Genomic DNA, 17,610 nt, shown 5'->3' on the forward strand with positions numbered 1-17,610 from the left:
AGTGGTCGTTTATTTCATTTTTTTTTAAAAAGCAAAGAAAGTGGGAATATTTTGACATTATTTTATTTATTGTTCAAGTAGTACAACAGTAGTCAAGGCAGTGTATCAACAAATAGCTTGAAACATTAAAAAAATAAGCAAAAGCACTTTAATAAAGATGAAGCTCATTCAGTGTCAGTCTTGTTAATGCAGCATCAAATGTAAGATTCACTTTGAATTACCTTTCAAAGATGACGCACATGAAGCCTTTGCCACAGAACATTCTCACCAACTATTAATGTGTTTCTTTTTTCCCCCCCACAACACTAAAACCTGTATTTTTTAAGGCAAGGCAATCAGATCTGATAGGGAACAACACAAGGCATTCATCACAGCAGTTGGGTATGAGGAAGATAAATTAATCTTTTTGTTCTGACCTTTTCTTTCCCCCCACTGCAGTGTTTTTTAAAATCTGTGTAGTGCAGATGGAAACGTGTGCAAAAGGGGCTTTCATGGTGTGAAAACCCAGAGAAGACGTAAACTGGGAGGCTGGGCGTCCTGGTCGGTGTTTCGGTTACTTCAGACACTCTTGGCACATCTCCCTCACACCTGGCTCAGTGCTGCTCTCTCAACAGCGGCCTTTGTGCATCGCTGCATATCTCCGTATGCTACATTCTTTGGTATTCTGGGGCCTCGTGGTGCCCATAGTGTGTGCAGTCATCAGTAGTTAACCTGAATCCCTCCCAGAGCCATGAATGAGTAACGTTTTGTGCACTTAAGAGAAAAAGGCAAACATTTGTTCTGTAATACATCACCTCACTGACTCAAAAACACAAAACCTCTTCTGTTTTTTGTGTTTATCTACCCAAGGCGTCATTCAGGGCAAGCACCAGCATCAAGATGCATTTCAAAGTCATTGAGCCAACAGTTAATGCCTCACGATGCTTTTCTCAGGCTGCTTCCATTATGTCTTCAACAATGTCCGTCTCTCGCCCTCCCAGCTGGCCGGTGAGGTCGGCAGGTTGTGAGTTTTGAGGGTCCAGCAGCTCCAGCGGCTCCTCCGGAACCATCACCATGGTGGCAGCGGTGGAATACGAGGGTGGCAGCTTCCCTCGCCTCCCGTTCTCTCCACCACGCCTCCCTTTCCGGCAGCAGACGCAGTGCAGGCAGTCGTGGACATTGTACTTGAAGAGGCGTCTGCAAGGGTGGAAGAACTGGTAGAAGAGCAGCATGAAGAGAATGGCCAGGCTGTAACAGACCAGCAGCTGGACGACCAGCATCGGGGCACACACGTACTCGAAGAAGTCTGACCTGAAGAAGTACCAGATCGTAATGAGGAGGAAGTTCTCAACAAAGCGTCCGCAGTAGTACATAGCCAGGCGGTCCCAGCGCTGCTTCCTGTCGATGAGCTCTTGATGGGTGAAGTCGAGCTGCACCGCCGACCAGCAGAAGGTGTTGATGCAGGCGTACAGCAGCGTGAACATGCACAGCACCACCGTGGTGCCCAGCTTAGAGAAGTTCTTCTCAACGTTCTCAGTTAAAGAGCCTTTCTTGGCCCAGAACTCACCCCAAGGGAGGAAGAAGAAGAACAGCAGGTTAACCATGCCTACAAGGATCACCCAGTGACTGTGAGCTGTGCTGAAGAGGACCAGAGCTGTGACCCGGGTGGTGATCTCCAGGCCTCTCCACACTATCATGCACAGGTAGGCCACAGGGCGCAACCGCACCTTGTAGTCATCGTATCTAATCTGGATGGCCAGAACGCTGCACACGAGAGCCCCGTATGTGATGGAGATCAGGGTGATGATCATCAGAGCCACTGTGGACACAAACAGAAGTCAAATGTTAGACTCTACAGATGTCAATAGCAAAAATAGCAACTAAACTATTTGAAAATGTCTCCTCATCAACGGTCTTGAGCACAGAAAACTTGTATTCTCCAAATATAGCTCTGAGACATTGAATATCTAGCATAGTTTCATGTAAACATGGAAATAGTGAAGAAAATTTGAGGATTTAGAAACATTTAAAAACAAGAAATTAATATATCTATATATGTATATATGTGTATTGGCAATCAAACTGAAGCAGATTAGTGGCAGCGAGCATGTTAACTCCTTCCAACTTCCTTCAATTGTATCCTTCCATTGCAAGAGCAGTCAGATGACACTCAGGTGGATCTGATCCGCTTGTTGAAGTAAACCAACCTGCCGCTATTGTTCACCTGGAATAAATCTGGCTTTGCCCCAAGTTTCCAACAGAGTATGGCTCAATAAGCCACACTGTGATAGTAGGAAACATTAGAACTAAGCAAAAGTGTCAGAAGTCAGATTGTTGTTCTGAGCAAAGAGGGCCTTTCTCAGCATCAAGTCAGAGCTAAATGAAAGGTTTCCAAAGGGGCAATGCATGGAGCACTGAAACACTTTGGAGAAACTGGATCAGCTGCATCCAAAGCACAGCACAAGCAGAGTAAGAGCGAACACACCATCAGAAGGGCAATACATCAAGCTTTGTTTCATGATTGATCAAAACCGAATTTCCTGTTTAAAGAACAGCAAAAATCCACTTTAAAGTTTACTGGTAAGTGACAAAGAAGGTCTCCAAACCACTTCCCAGGAGGGGAAACGAGCCCAAACACTGGACTGGAAATTGTCCTGTTTACTTATGAATCCCAGTTTAGAGATGAGTGGCATTAACAGAAGGTTGTACATAATGAGACGAACAGGAGAGAGATGGATACTGCGGTATATAAAACCCACATGCTGGGGGGAGGATTTTAGCCTACGGATGTTTGGACACTTGCACCTGCTCGACTTTACCCTGAAGGCCAAAGAAGACCAACGAGCATCATTAACTTTACTCCACAATCACTGACTTAATGGCTGAAGAAGCCAAACATTCCTAAAATCGCAAGAGGCTTTTTGAAACCCCATTAGATCATGTCAGGACGACAAAGGTTATCAGGTTTTAACAGTCCTGTGGACTCCATGTAGCTTGAGCTCTTCTGTCATTAAAGCATAAAAGAAGCAAAAACATTCTGAACAATTTTCACCAATTCAGTTTTTACACTAAAGTTGTTCAAGCTTATATTTTGTAATTCTGAATTAAATGAGAAATGAAAATTAAATAGAAGTATCTTAAGTAGTGGTGGTGTCAGAGTCTTGGAACCCTGCACATTCATATTTATTGATTCATTCTCGGTCTAATCTTGCATGAAAATTATATTCTCAAGTGAAAAGGATACTTTCAAGTACTTGTGTGCTACAAACACTATGTTTTTTGTGAGAATGTTGATCTGCTCACCACTTCGGTCCATATCTCAGCAGCTGTTGGATTGACTGAGATGAAATTCATTAGTCAGAATGAATTCACATAGTTTTTCCTCTGGTGCCATCATCAGGTCAAACAGCTGCACTGTGCTTATTGTTAAATGTCAAAAGTTAGCATGCAAACAAACCAAAGAATGATTATGAACATGGAAAACAGTACACCTGCTTAAAATTAGCACCGTCTCTCTGAGCTCTGCAGTAAATAGAGCCTCATCGTCAGGTTAGTTGCAATCTCTTACTGTTGCATTAATGTAAAGGCATTGTACTGTCTTATTTTTCTTGCTGTTTGCTACGACACACCACTCTCTCCATTTTAAAATCCTCCACCTGTAGTTCACTACGTTCACATACATTAAAACGAGCAGCTTCATTTGTACAGTAACATTTCAAGGTGATGAGACTCAGCAAGCCTTAAAGGACCCCATTATGTCTTTCACGTTTAGATCAATTTCAACCTTGCAAAGAACAAAAACCTGTATGCAACACTGTAAAGCAGATAAGATAAATATATTTTGGGACAGTAGCTTGACTCAGTGATTCTTACATCTTGTGGGCAGGATGTATTTCTCCTGGATGGTGGCGTACAGCTGCAGCGTCAGTTGAGGCGTGGAGCCCAGGAAGGCCTGGATGACGGCGGTGCGTTTGAAGGCGTTCCTGTGCATGGCCAGGATGCGCTCCGACTGGCCGATTTCCCACTCCATGAGCGTCCCCTGCCCCTTCTTCAGGCTGATCTTTCTGGAAATGGTGACGTAAGGCTCCACCTTTTTACCTGCCTTGAAGTAAACAACCAGGGCCTCGAAACACCTAAAAAAAACGAGAGAGGACTGAGGTTATACTTTGATACCAACAGAGGGCAGTGCAATGTTATTTTTTTTTTAATACACCTCACCACATAAGCGCTGTTGTGATTCCTGTATTGTAATGCCAACGGTTAATCATCGCACTGTGAATATGTGAGGGCAGGTGGAAGCTATAAAGCAAAAACATGGGAGGGAAGAAACAAAGTATCGCTGAAGGGGTATTGCATCAGCAGTTTGTTGTTGCGGTTCGCTTTCAGTTCAGGAACTTCAAATCTGACATTTGGTTATTTGTTACTGACAAAATGTTAACCTCAAAAATGCCATCTCATGCAATAAGCAGACCTTTCTTTTTAAATCACGGCTACACAAACACAAGCACAGAGATGAGGTTCCAGCAGGGGGCAGTCAGAAGAAAGAAAACAGCTCCCTCAGGCATGAATAGATTAGTTCAAAAATCTCAGGGTGGGGCTCCCTTGAGGCTTGCAAGGTAAATTCTCTCTGTGTTTGGCCACAATTCATGGAGAAGCAAACAGGTTTTACACTGAAAACAAGTGCAAACTGTTAACTAAAGAAATTTGGGGGATAACGAAAATGTAAATGCTCAAATCACGTTTCTGAAGGCCCAAATACCACAGCACACCTCATGATAGTCAAATGTGTTCACATGGAAATCACCTGAACTGGTTGTGCAAGTTCCCACATGCCATCCAACAAAGTGTCAACAACATGATTAAAATGTCTATTAGAATGGCCTGAAACTCAAAATGCAGCACATCTGCATTCAGCACACAACCCCGGCCCTCTGAGGGTTCCCACTGCAGCACTAAATCTCACATCACTGGGCTGGAATGTAGTTCAGACCCTGTTGCTTCAGCTGCTCTTCCCAGGAAAAATGTTCTCTTTGCTTACAGTGCAGTGTGGGACAGATCCAAGCTTCCACACTCGTCCCTGAACTGTGTTTGACCTGAACTTTGCAGGCTGGCAGGAAAAGCTTGTTGTGAATCAAGAGAACACAAGCACACATCTGATTCTTTTAATTCTTTCTACTGATAGCAGCTGGCAGATGAGGGTCATTCTGCCTGAGTGCACAAGGTCTACCACAGAGTAACACAGAAGGCACAAAACCATGATTTACTAATATCCTTTGCCTGGAAATCTGGCAGCACAATGTGCTCAGGATGCAGTGTGATGGCACTGAACTGGAGCCAGCGTGCCCTTAGGAGTCTCTAAAACGGCTGAGAAGCAGACTGAATTTCACTTAGGGAAACAAAAAAAACTGCACGACGGATGAATGCATTAGCCAAGAGGATCAATATGCCGGCTTCCAAGGCAGCACCTTATGGATTTATAAAAGGAAACACGGGCTGCTGCTCTGTATTTGCAGTCTAAACATGCAATCTGTTCCCTCAATGTGTGAATGCAGCAGCATGGTGTGACAAGAAGAGGAACTGGATTTAAAAGCCAGTCGGGAGGCTCTAGAGATGCTGATATTTCTAAGAGCGTTCAGGAAATTCTTTCAGTAGCTCTCAAGCAACATCATCCTGTTTTTGTCACTTGGAATTACACCACTGACAAGGCCTCATCAGACTGTTTGCAGGTCAGAGAGATGCACAACAAGAAGCTGTGCGTGCTGAGACTAGTCCTGACAAAGTAAACGTCTAGTTGTGTCAATGCTTTGGATCATATACTTAAGGAGACAAGTCAAGACAAGGTCCACCCTGTAGCTGATAGCACGACTGTGTCCTGAAAAGTTTCTATACTGACTGTCTCAACTGGCACAACAGAAACAATACACAGTCGTGTGCTGTTATCTGTAAACAGTACGAGTCGGAGTTCTTCTTTTGATAGCAGTGTGGTTTGTCTGTGCAGCCACAAGATCAGCAATTACACCATTTCTAAGTCACACAGGAAGCCTCCCATCTGAGCCAAGCAGCAGCAGAGGTGATTTGTTTACAGCAGCAGCAGCAGCAGAAGAAGAAGAGCAGGCGATGAAACAGAAGAACGGAACAGGATGAACTGTACTGGAACAACAATCAGAGTGTTTGCTTTGTGGATTCACTGCTGCATTACAAAGCTGTAGCGTAACAGGCGGCAGCTGAAAAATAAGAGCCTTCACATTACAGATGCAGCCAGCATGGTAACGCAGACTAAACGCCGTTTCATGGTCTTTGCTGCTTTAAATCACCGGCATGAGGAAAGCATTCTTAGGTGGAGGCGAGACGTGAACGGGATCGAAAGCAGCCGACAGACGCAGCTGCTTTTGGTTTAACGTGCTCACTTTCTTTAGCAGGTGTTTTCTTCTTTTCTTTGATGCTCCTTCAGCAGATGGATTTACCATAAACCATTTCCAAGTCGGTGTGTCAAACACCACAGCCTGTATTTACCAAACTGCTTAGGGAGGAATTTGGACAGAAAAAGTGAAAATCACTCATCTTTAATTCTACTTGCAAACTTGAGAATAAAAGCTATTCGTTAGATTTCTTATGATGTAAAATTGGAGCGCCCCTCTGAGAAACCGGAGAACACATTCCTGCATGCAAAATATTAGCTGAACCAATACAAACACATTATTCAAAATGGGCAGCTGGCGTATGATCTTAACAGCTGCTGGGTTTTTCTTCTCTTATTTATTTAGTGTGCACTTCTAATGCCTCTTTTACAGGTGAGGCTTTTAAAGTAGGAGGCGAACCAACCCGTGAGGACTGCAAACACTTGCAAGGGAGGCTCAGATAATGAAAATTTAAAAAAAATTACATTAGTTATCAAAGGGAGATCACATAAAACAGCCTAAAAATGTTATCTGGTAAAAGAGATACAGCAGGTTTGCGGGAATTCTAATTTTTCTCCCACATTCTCTCACCAGTCAGAGACTAATAAATGCCTTGAGACAGACCTTTTTTTTTAGGTAATTTAAGCAGTTTAAGCTCAGATGTTCAGTGTTTATGAGATAAAATGACAATCAAGATCGCATAGGCATCCAGGAATTGCGTAAACGAAGTGAATTAACTAAGAAGGCGTGACTGGGCGGCTTTAAAAATGAACTGTATCTGAAGGGAGGCCCACAGTGACAGATTCTGGAAACCCCTGTTCTACAGCATTTCTGCATTTGTCATTGGTGGAGTAAATTATTTGTCAATTAAATCACAATGTGAGGGATAACCTCCTTAAACAGCATTCATTTCTGACAGTTTGGCCAATATTTGTGCAATACTTCTGTCACTGAAACAGGAAATGCTCTTTTAAGATGCATTTTTACATAGAATTTTTTGCACAAAGTTAGTTTTGTAATGTTGAATACAATCTTTTATCTATATATCAGATTTTTTTCAAACTAATTCATTTTCTCTTTGTTTCCATTTCAAGCCATTTCCATTTCTTAATTATTTCATCCTTCTTTACAAATATTCATTAGATGCCAGGTACTACTGCATGCTGGAAATTAAGAGGCAGGTCTGCAGTGAATCTGTGTCTCTAGCCCTGCTTTGAGCAAACATGTGATTAATCATGAGATGAACTGTTACTCCTGGGTGTCTCTCTCAGCAGGAGGAAGCTGCTTTAGACTTTCAGAGCGCTCTTAAGTGTCAATCTTGTAAGTGAAGTCAGATTTCCGACCGTCATCAATAAATCCCCCCCCACTGCTGTTACCTCTATGGTTCGCCTCACTGTCATGTGAGCCCTTCATGTGGTTTTATCTCTAATGTGTTAATAAATAATCACAGAAGGGCTGAACCCCACACACCATGACCTTGCTCCAGTTGTGGTGGGAACCGTGAATCTGTTGGGTGGTGCAACACTAAAACAAACACACGTTACATCGTCCTGATTTGTGAAGCTGTTTTGGCTCAAGTGTTGCTCATCGCAGCGGGTAAAGAAGGAATTACATGAGCCTTGAATTTTTTCACCTTGCTTTGATGCCTTACACAATAACTAAACACAGTTTGCTCAGTAGTGAAGATCATTTCCTGTTTTTGTTGACTGACCTTACAAAAGGGCTCTTGTTTAATATATGCTTTTACCCAAATCTTTTTTTAATCTACAAATGGACTCACTGGACTTGTTATGTTTTAGGTTCCACTGAAAGCCGAGCCATAAATCAAACGACCTGCCTTGTAGCTATACCTCCTTCTGCAAAACGTTCTTTCTATGGCAGCTAACCTGCAAACTGAAGACAATGGTGTATTTCTTTCCTTGTAAAAGAACACGCCCTTCAATTACCTCTTATAATAGCGCTGTAAAATTCCCTGCATCACCTCAGAGTGACCTCTTCACAAATCAAAGTTCAGAGAAAAGGGCGGGTGGGGAAGCACGGATTTGAATTTCGCAGAGCTTAAGCATAAGTCTCCACCTACATCCTCTTACATGAGTCACGGTTCGTCAAACAGGTATCTCAAGTTGCAATCTGATAGTATTTACATAGGACTCCTCCCTTAGACTGAATCAACTTTTTCAAAGCCTGTAATCTTTTAAAAGGACATGTATTAGCTTCCTTTATCTAGATGTGCTGATCCACCTCATTTCCAAAATTAAAACCAAGCTCTATTATCTCTAGAAACCTGTCCGGCTTTGACTATCACCCCCTTTTCGACCCATCTCCTCCAGCTGATTCAGTCACGACCGATCAGCTGTCTCACTGAGACGTTCGGGTGCTATTATCCTCAGATGAGGACATACAACTGAGGGGTGTGCAAGTGTGAAGGATATGTTACTAGGGCGGACACCAGCTCACTTGATGGAGCGGTTTCAAAGTGGCTTCACGTCTGCACCATCAGGGAGCCTTCAAATTAAAAGACCAGGGATATTACAGGAAGTTGTTTTGAAGCCTGTTCAACATGGATGGTGTGGGAGGTTGTTATGTTCCATCGTGTTCGTCATACTGGACAGGCTTTCCATCTGGTGTGTGATTCAGTTACTGACAGCGAAGTCTGCAGTCTTTGTGCTCTCACAGTGCTGCAACAGTGAACGGCAAGAGATCGATAGATACCAACGGTTTTAATACGTCAGTCGACATGAGGGATGAAAATAACAGCTATTTTCATCAACTGTGAAAAAATAAGAGCATAAACCCCTATTTTAACTTCGTCTTATCTTTATTCACATGTTTTAAACCTGTTTTAAGGCAACATTTGACAAGAAATAAACTCCCTCTCCCAACACTCATCTACCACAGTTACATATTTAAGAAGGTGTTTCCATTAAAACTCTGTAAGTTCCTCTAGAATCTGCATTTCTATGAAGTCCCTACTTCTAGCTCCACTCACCACTCCACCATTCACTGCAGTTCAAGGACACCAGCTCACCAACTGTTCTCCTCAAACACTGTAAAACTACACTACACAATGCCAGCTATGAATATTGGATTAATTCAGCCACAATGGTTCAAACCTGAAACTGATTCTAAAGAAGAATAATGATATAGAAAGTTCTACCCTGCAAGCTGACAGAACTGGCTCTTCTGGTTTGTTATAGATGAAACACTGGTAGTCCGAGTCTGTAATTCTGAAACCGCCATTGATAGGCTGCAGCTTCTAGATGTAAATACTCTGACATTTACTGCTTAAATCATTCATGATGTGCCTTCTCCCATACACAAAACACCATACGGACATGTTAACAGGGCACAAACATGATTTCATGGATTGGGTGTTCAATAGTATGCTAAAAAGTAACACAATTAAACATCAAAATAACAGAGTTACACTCATATTGTCAGTTTATTAGCAGCATTCAGCTCTAACAAAGGCAACAGTCCTGCAATAAATGCAATCTATGGCTGTAATAGTAAGATGTTTTAAATGGCTGTTAATAGGACTTTTTGATCAAACGCTGTGGTTTGTGGTCATACTGAGACGTCTATATCACTGATACCAGGCTCGATAAAACCACTCTGAAGATTACAACCTTATTACTGCACAATTGTTGCATTAGTTGTGGCTAAGAAACCGGAAACTGAGTGTACTTTACTGTTGATTCACCAGTTGATCGATCATTACGGCATCCGACATTTTGAAATAATTTGGCTCCATAATGTTGAACTACTGCAGCATCATACTGGCTCTCTGCAGGGCTTTAATGCACTCTGCACATTGTCAGTTTGTATCCCATTAATCTTCCTGCACCTCAAATGGAAAGTGGAAGCTGTGCATCCCGTTAGTATAGCCGACAGAGGATGGACCACTAAGATGTTGGGCTGCAAATCTGAATTATTTATCAAATTGTGATTGATAAGTATTTATCAATTTGTAGGGGACTTTCACAGCACAGTGTCTTGTTTTTGTAGAATCACTGTTCAGAGGCCAAAGGAATTTGGCATTCTATTATACTGTATATGGCAAAGAAAGGCATGAAATCCTCACAACCCGTCAAGAAATTACAGAAAAGTGTCACCGACTGTCAATCGCCTGATCATTGAAGCTCCACGCAAATCTGCAATAATAACATGCTTCAGCATCATGTTAGTGCCTTTATGTCAACTATAAATGTCAGCTTGTACTCCTTGAACTCTGCTGCTCTATAAATGGAAAGTGGAAATTCCATGAGCAGTAAGAGGGACAAATGCCTGAAAATGAGGTAATGGGATTCAAGCGTAGTGAGGGTTTACAGGGACTGGTTGTAAAAAGTCAGTCAAAGATTCTTCTGTGCGTTTAAATGGGATTAAATGGGAGGGTACACCTTCCCCTCCTGACCACTAGATACTGTATATTTTCATTTCTGGTCTTTTCTTGGATGATAGGGGCCTTGCTGTTTAAATAGCTTTGAAATCATTAAGAAAAAGAACAAGCAAACAGTTTAGTCATAAAATAACTTTTTGCACACCATCATCCTCTGCATGTTTATGTTGCATTTAAAGAAACAACAACATAAAAATTTGAACATAAAGTTAAGAAGTAACAAGTTCGCACGAATCAAAATTAGTTTTGGAGGATTTTCAAAAGAGGTAACTTCACCAGGTCATGGAGGAAATGAAGCACCTTTTCCTGATTTCACATTTAGTTTAATAATTGCAAAGGTGTAGTCTGTTATTATTTCATTTAATATTTAGCATGTCAGCACACTTCAAATTTATGTTGAAAAAAATGTGTATATTAAAGGAAAACAAGACATTATTGAAGGTTGGAATGTTATCTCATGCTTTAAAAAAAGCTCACAAAAAACTAAAATTAAATCTGGCAGAAAGGTGCCAGAAAACATAAGCTAAAAAACAGCGGAATACTGCAACATGCAAAAATAGTAAAAAAAAAAAAAAGGAAAATATCTGTAAAGCATATTTAAATATGGTAAAACTGTAATTTTACATCCACAAATTGTGAAAGAACAAATGAGTATTTGGAAAAATACAGAGCTTTGATGTGCATGCTATTTTTTTTATTTTGGCCTTTTTTTTTTTTTTTTTAAACAGTTAACAGTTAATACTTTTTTTCCCCCTGTGATCTTACCTGCAATTTAACAAAAGAGGGAAAATCTGTGAAATAATAGTTACAAAATTTATTTACCATTTTTCAGTTTTTAACATGCATCAGTTTTCTTTCAAAAACAATAGAATATGTAAAATATTTCTATTTTTTGCTGATTTAAAAAGAGTAGAAAGTGATTTTATAAAACAACAAAACAACAAATTAACATTTGTTAAAAAGATTTTTGATGTGCATGTTATTTTTAGTTTAGGCCTGTTTTTTCAGTAAACTTTTAAATTAATACCTTGTTTGTATGTCTTTACTAGACATTATCTGTTATTTAACAAAAGGACAAAAGGAGGGAATCTATGAAATAATTTTTTAAAAATTATTTACCTTTTATCAGTTTTTAACATGCATAATTTTTTTTTGCAAAATTATATAATATGTAAAATAGTAGTTTGCTTTGCTAATTGAAAAGAGTAGAAAGAGTAACTAAAAAAAAGTGTTAAAAATTCAGATTTTTGATGTGCATGTTATTTTTAGTTTAGGTTTATTTTTTTCAGTAAATCATTAAATGAATACCTTTTTTCTATGATTTTACTAAACGTTATCTGTAATTAAACAGAAGGACAAAAGGGGGGAAATCTGTGAAATAATAGTTTAAAAAGTTATTTACCTTTGTTCACTTCTTAAAGTGCATCAAATTTCTTTTTGGATAATATAACATGTAAAATTCTTATATTTTTGCTGATTTTAAAAGAGTAGAAAGATCAATTTTGTAACAAATTACCATTTTTGTTTGTTTTTTAAAAGATTTTTGATGTGAATGTTATTTTTAGCTTAGGCCTGTTTTTTTGTTGTTTGTTTTTCCAGTCAACTTTTAAACTAACACCTTCTTTTCTGTGACTTCATTTGATGTTGTCTGTTTAATTTAACAAAAACAGTGCAGTTTGCCCTAGTTTACCACAATCTCCTAACTTAAATGTCAATAAACATCAGAGCCATAGCAGTGTGTTTTGGTGAGCGGTGCGTCCCCGGCTGAACCTACCTGATGACGGGCCCCAGCAGCAGCAGGTGCAGGAAGAGCACCAGGGGCCGGTCCCTGCCCAGGTCTCTGTGGATGAAGGTCAGGGTGAGCTGGATGAGCACCGCCGGCACCAGCATGAAGGTGATGGTGAAGCCCATCCAGATCACGTCGTCGGTCTTGTGGTACATGCTGCTGAGCACGGCGGCGGTGATGAACTCCGCGCAGTAGAGGACGGTGGCGAGCACGACGCTGAGCGGAGCGCGGACGTGGCTGTGGTTCACCACCGGCATGACCCCGTTCTCAGCCACCGAGGAGCAGCGCTCCATGTCCGAGATCTCCCGCTCCTGCTCCTCCATGGCTACTTCGCACATTTTTTTTAAAAACAGTACTTCTGTCTTTAACCGAAACTCCTCTCCAAATTCATCACTCTCTGTGGATCTGTCCCTTGACGCGCCGTCTCTCCCAACTTTCCACCAAGTCGATCATCGCTGCTTTTGACTCCACCGCTCGGCTGCAGGCTGCAACTCGCCCCCCACACAGTTTGGTTTTGTTTCGTGGCGCTGCCTTCCCGTGTGGCCCGTTTTATTCAGACTAAACCAGCCGCTCTCTGATCTGTGGACGCATGACCCCGGAGCTCAACACAGACTCCAGCCGGCGACCATCGTCCGAACGCGGAGGAGACCCGCGGCTCCAGAGAGCTTCCTGGTTTGGAAACGGAGCGACCGGAGCTGCTGCCTGCAGGCCGGAGCAGCGCAGGGAGTCTCCGAGCAGACAGACCGGAGCGGCTGCTGCCAGGTCCCTGGTGCGTCAAGTCAGACAGAAACACACAGACGCACACAGGAAATGATGGGCGGCTGTTGGCAAAATAAATAATATAATGAGCGATCAGATAAGAGTGGCCTTGACTGGAAAAGATCTCAGTGCCAGCCTCCTCATGGCATCAATAACACAGAGAGGCTTCATCTAGTCTGGACTCAACATGAGAAATATACTATAATGTCCACATACACTGTGAAATAAAACATCCACTCACTAAAAAAGGCAAAGAATAATAATAATAATAATAATAATAATAATAATAATAATAGTTGAAAAATATAACTGATAAACTCAGAATCTCTTCTTGCATATGAGAATTTAACTTGGTGTTTTGATGCATAACAGTAAACAAGCACAAAACTGTAAGGAATGATAAACTTTATGTATTTTTTTGACAAAGCAAGTGTAACAAATCAAAGCTGTATCTACAAAAGTGAGGCAGCTGTACAGATTGTGCTAGAATTTGCAAATTATTCACCCAGGAATGTGCAAAAACCACACGATACGTAGGCTAAAATGTTAACTGTGTTACTTTTGTACCGTTTTAGTGTCTACAGCTATTATATTCACACAGTGTGTTCATACTGTAGCATATTGTGTGCATGTAATACACTTTTACTGCTTGTTTTGCACTTCTGGTTAGTTGCTAAACTGCATTATTTATTTATTTATTGCCATAGTACTTGTGCAGTAACAAAGTTGAATCTAACCTAATCTAATCTAATCACTACAAACCTAAAAAGAAATAAAACCTAATATAAACACATGGACAGGTACATCCACCTTATCAATGTTTCAAACTGCCAGTATATAAATATACAGTATTAACAGAAATTAGACAAAGAAAAACACTGAACTATAAGTAGAAAAGGGAGACAAACAATAGAAACAGGAGCAGAATTAGTGGATTGAGGTGTATTAGCAGGACTTAGAATCAGTGTATAAATATACAGTTATTTTCAGCAGCGCTTCATGTGGTGTGTTGCTCAGGTCACCGTGACTACTAGTAGTACTACTACAGCTGCTACTACTGGAGGTGGAGGTCAGAATCCACCCGGAATAACTGCTACTAATAAGTGGTGGTAGAAGTACTCAGGTCTTCTAGGTAAAAGTAGCAATACTACAAGTCCTATTCAAAAACATAAAAGTATTATGAGCTAAATGTACTTTAAGTTGAAAAGTATTCAATTCTGTCAGTGTTTTATTTTGGTAAGTTTGGTAAGTACTATTGGATTGACATCACTGATACACTGACATACAAGCAGCTTTTATATATTGAGGCTCACAGAGATCGAGCTGATTATTCTCATTAAATATGCTTTCAGACAGCTTAATTTACTGTATAACAACTAATTATATTTAAGATAATTAATTGTGTCATGGCAGTATTTTTAGTAAGTAGTGATAACAGGTGTCAGATACATGCAGTAGAGTAAACAATGCAATATTTCCCCCTACAAGTAACCTAGTATGATACTGTAATACAATATTTTAGTAAATTCACTTAGTTACTTGACACCGCTGCCTGATAATGGGAGAGAAACTTGCATTGTGAAATGAGAGAAATACCAACACAGTTTATTTTCACACTTCATTATCTTTGTACTTCAACTAACTGGTGCCAATAAGAAATCTGATTAAACACAGTGAGAAACCCACTGTAGTTTCACTGCATACAGTGTGTGTCCTTCCCAAATGGAAGCACTACAGAGGGCGAGCGCACACAGATCAGTTTCTCTGCACTTCCATTTTTAGTTTGCACCAGCAGGGCGGACCTGGCCTTGTTCTAGTGACCTGCAGGGTCTGACAGTGGAGCAACCACATGAACAGGTGCAGGCCACACTAACACCGAATCAGCCATTAAATCTGCTCATTTATGCGGAGATTTCATTATTGTATCACAGCTTTTTTTTTGTATTGCTCATTCACATTCTGTGGGACGAGTGAACAGAAGCAGTTTGCTCAACTCCCTAGATAAACAAGGTTTATCTGTTGTCAAGGGGCATGAGAAGGGCACAGGCCTGTAGTGGCATACCCAAGTTTATAATGGCAGAGCTGGCATGGTGTGTTACTTTAGCCCTCCTGTTGTCCTCATTTACGGGCACCAAAAAATATTGTTTCCTTGTCTGAAAAAATTCACCAAAAAAATTCCCCAAATTTCTGAAAATTTGCAAAACCTTCAGGAAGAAAACTCCAATAATTCCTTAAAGGTTTCCCTTAAAAGTTTTATTTTCAAAAAAGCCCCCAAATTTGGCAGGAAAATTCTATTGAATATTTTCAAAAAATAAGTAAAAATCTTCCAAAAAAATCCCCAAAAATATATAAAGTGATTATATATATATATATATATATATATATATATATATATATATATATATATATATATATATATATATATATATATATATATATATATCAGTAAAACTTCTAATATTTTCTTTATGAACATTCACCAAAAAAAATCAACCAAAATCCAGCGAATTTCGCTGGATTTTGGTAGATTTTTTTGGTGAATGTTCTTAAGAAACATTTTTAACATTTATTTTTTCCACCAAAAAATGTTCAGAGATTTCCCAAAAATGTTGAAAATATAACATCAGAAATTTCACGGTGAAAATATATTTTTTCTCCACGTTTTCAAACTTTAAACCGGGTCACTTTTGACCCGCAGTTCGACACGAGGGTTAAATAATCCGTGTGGCATTTAGTGAATACGACGGTAGCTTTGTCTTCAATAGTGGAATGTAACTCTGCTGTCATTTCCTCCTAAATCACTAAACAACAAAGGAAGTTGCTCCATGTGAATTTCACTATGCCCAGTTTCAACATGAGCAGGGCGACCTCTTCCCGTCTAACCAGATCTCCTGTGAGTCACTGACACGAGCTTGGTATTGTGAGGGGGGGTCGACACAATGTGCGAAGGCTCGTCATTACTAACGCATGTGTTTGGTGAAGCAGGAGCTTGGGTCAGTGACTTCAGACTGCACAGGGAAGAAGTGGAAGACAGAAACCTCGTTACGTAGCAGTGAGCTCGGCCTAAACACTGTGCTAGCAGCCGCACAGGTCAGCGTCAGGGCATACTGCTGCTCTCATTCAAACTCTGTACAAGGAACTGAAACAAACTACGTGTTCTCCCTTTAATTATAGCTGCTTTGAAAGGAATAGTTTGACATACCGCTCTTATCTCTGAAATGAATATGAGGCTACAACCTGCAGCTGGTTGTTCAGTGTGAAGGCTGGAAACAGGGAGATCCAATTAGCCTGCATCTGTCCAAAGCTGTACATCATAAATAGTGCAGCACGTAGTCCCAAATCTGTCTTTTTCCACCATTTTGTGCGATTCAACAAACAAAATATGAATGTTTAAAACAGTGAGCATTACAGGCAGATTTGTTTTCCATTTGTACAGAGCCAGACAAGCTGTTTTCAGTGTTTATGTTGAACAAAATTAACCCTCCGCTGCCTGCAGTTTCATTTTTATCATACAGAAATGAGGGATTTCGATCTTATCAGCTAACTTAAGCAACAACAGTGGATATTTCACACAATGTTTAGCTATTTTTGACCTTTAGACGAGTAAAAGAAACTGCAAATTCAGCAGGTGGGGGTTCTCAGAAGCATGTTTGCAATGTGTTGAAGAGGAGCAGCAGACTGGGGTGTGGTGCTCAGCTGCTGCTGTTTTTGCTCTGTGAGTGTGTACATGTGTGTGTCCGAACATGTGGTGTGTGTGTCGGTGTCAGCTGACACAGGGCTGTGGTCAGAGCCTGGGATGAGTTTACTCAGCAGAGGAGGCCAGCGCCTGATTGGACGCTGGTTTAATGACATAATGAGATAAAGGCCTGAACAGAAGCCGCTGCTCTGAGTCTCGAAAAGATGCCACTGAAGATGCCACTAAACATTTATTCACGCCTAATTGTATTACAGCTGCACAAGCCCTGTTTGCTTGTATCCCACTGCCTGTGTTATTCAGATTTTCCTGCATAAACATCAAGATACAAAACAGTCAGTGATGCGGATCCGCTGCAAATACACGCGTGTTCAGCAGAGATAAAGTGATTAGCTTCAGGGGAAACTCATCTTATCTTGTCAGGGACTAGAACATTAAAAAAACATTTTATTATTCAGACAAGCTGTGTGATGCACAGCAGGTCCTAGGAGTGAGAACTGAACCTGTGAATACGAGGCCATCTAGTGGCTCATTTTATACTGTAAATTGTGCTGGACAGGCTTAATTATTGTATTAATGCCATTATGTAACACGA

General features: G+C 40.6%; 1 protein-coding gene across 1 annotated transcript; it reads right to left on the reverse strand.

Moving 5' to 3' along the window:
- Positions 1 to 47: 47 nt before the first annotated feature.
- xkrx (XK related X-linked) lies at positions 48 to 13,342 on the reverse strand. Its single transcript, XM_023278310.3, has 3 exons — positions 12,551 to 13,342; positions 3,853 to 4,112; positions 48 to 1,798 (listed from the first exon to the last, which is right to left on the reverse strand). Exons 1-3 carry the CDS (start codon positions 12,898 to 12,900, stop codon positions 930 to 932), a joined length of 1,479 nt encoding a protein of 492 aa, XP_023134078.2. The 5' UTR covers positions 12,901 to 13,342; the 3' UTR covers positions 48 to 929.
- Positions 13,343 to 17,610: the final 4,268 nt, after the last annotated feature.

This window comes from Amphiprion ocellaris, chromosome 13 (genome assembly GCF_022539595.1).
Source record: "Amphiprion ocellaris isolate individual 3 ecotype Okinawa chromosome 13, ASM2253959v1, whole genome shotgun sequence".
Lineage (NCBI taxonomy): Eukaryota > Metazoa > Chordata > Actinopteri > Pomacentridae > Amphiprion > Amphiprion ocellaris.

Coding starts and splice junctions, on each gene's coding strand:
- xkrx (XM_023278310.3), bottom strand. CDS start 12,900: ATGTGCGAAGTAGCCATGGAGGAGCAGGAGCGGGAGATCTCGGACATG. Junction 4,113..12,550: donor CTGCTGGGGCCCGTCATCAG/GTAGGTTCAGCC, acceptor CGTTTTTTTTAG/GTGTTTCGAGGCCCTGGTTG. Junction 1,799..3,852: donor ATACATCCTGCCCACAAGAT/GTAAGAATCACT, acceptor TTGTGTCCACAG/TGGCTCTGATGATCATCACC.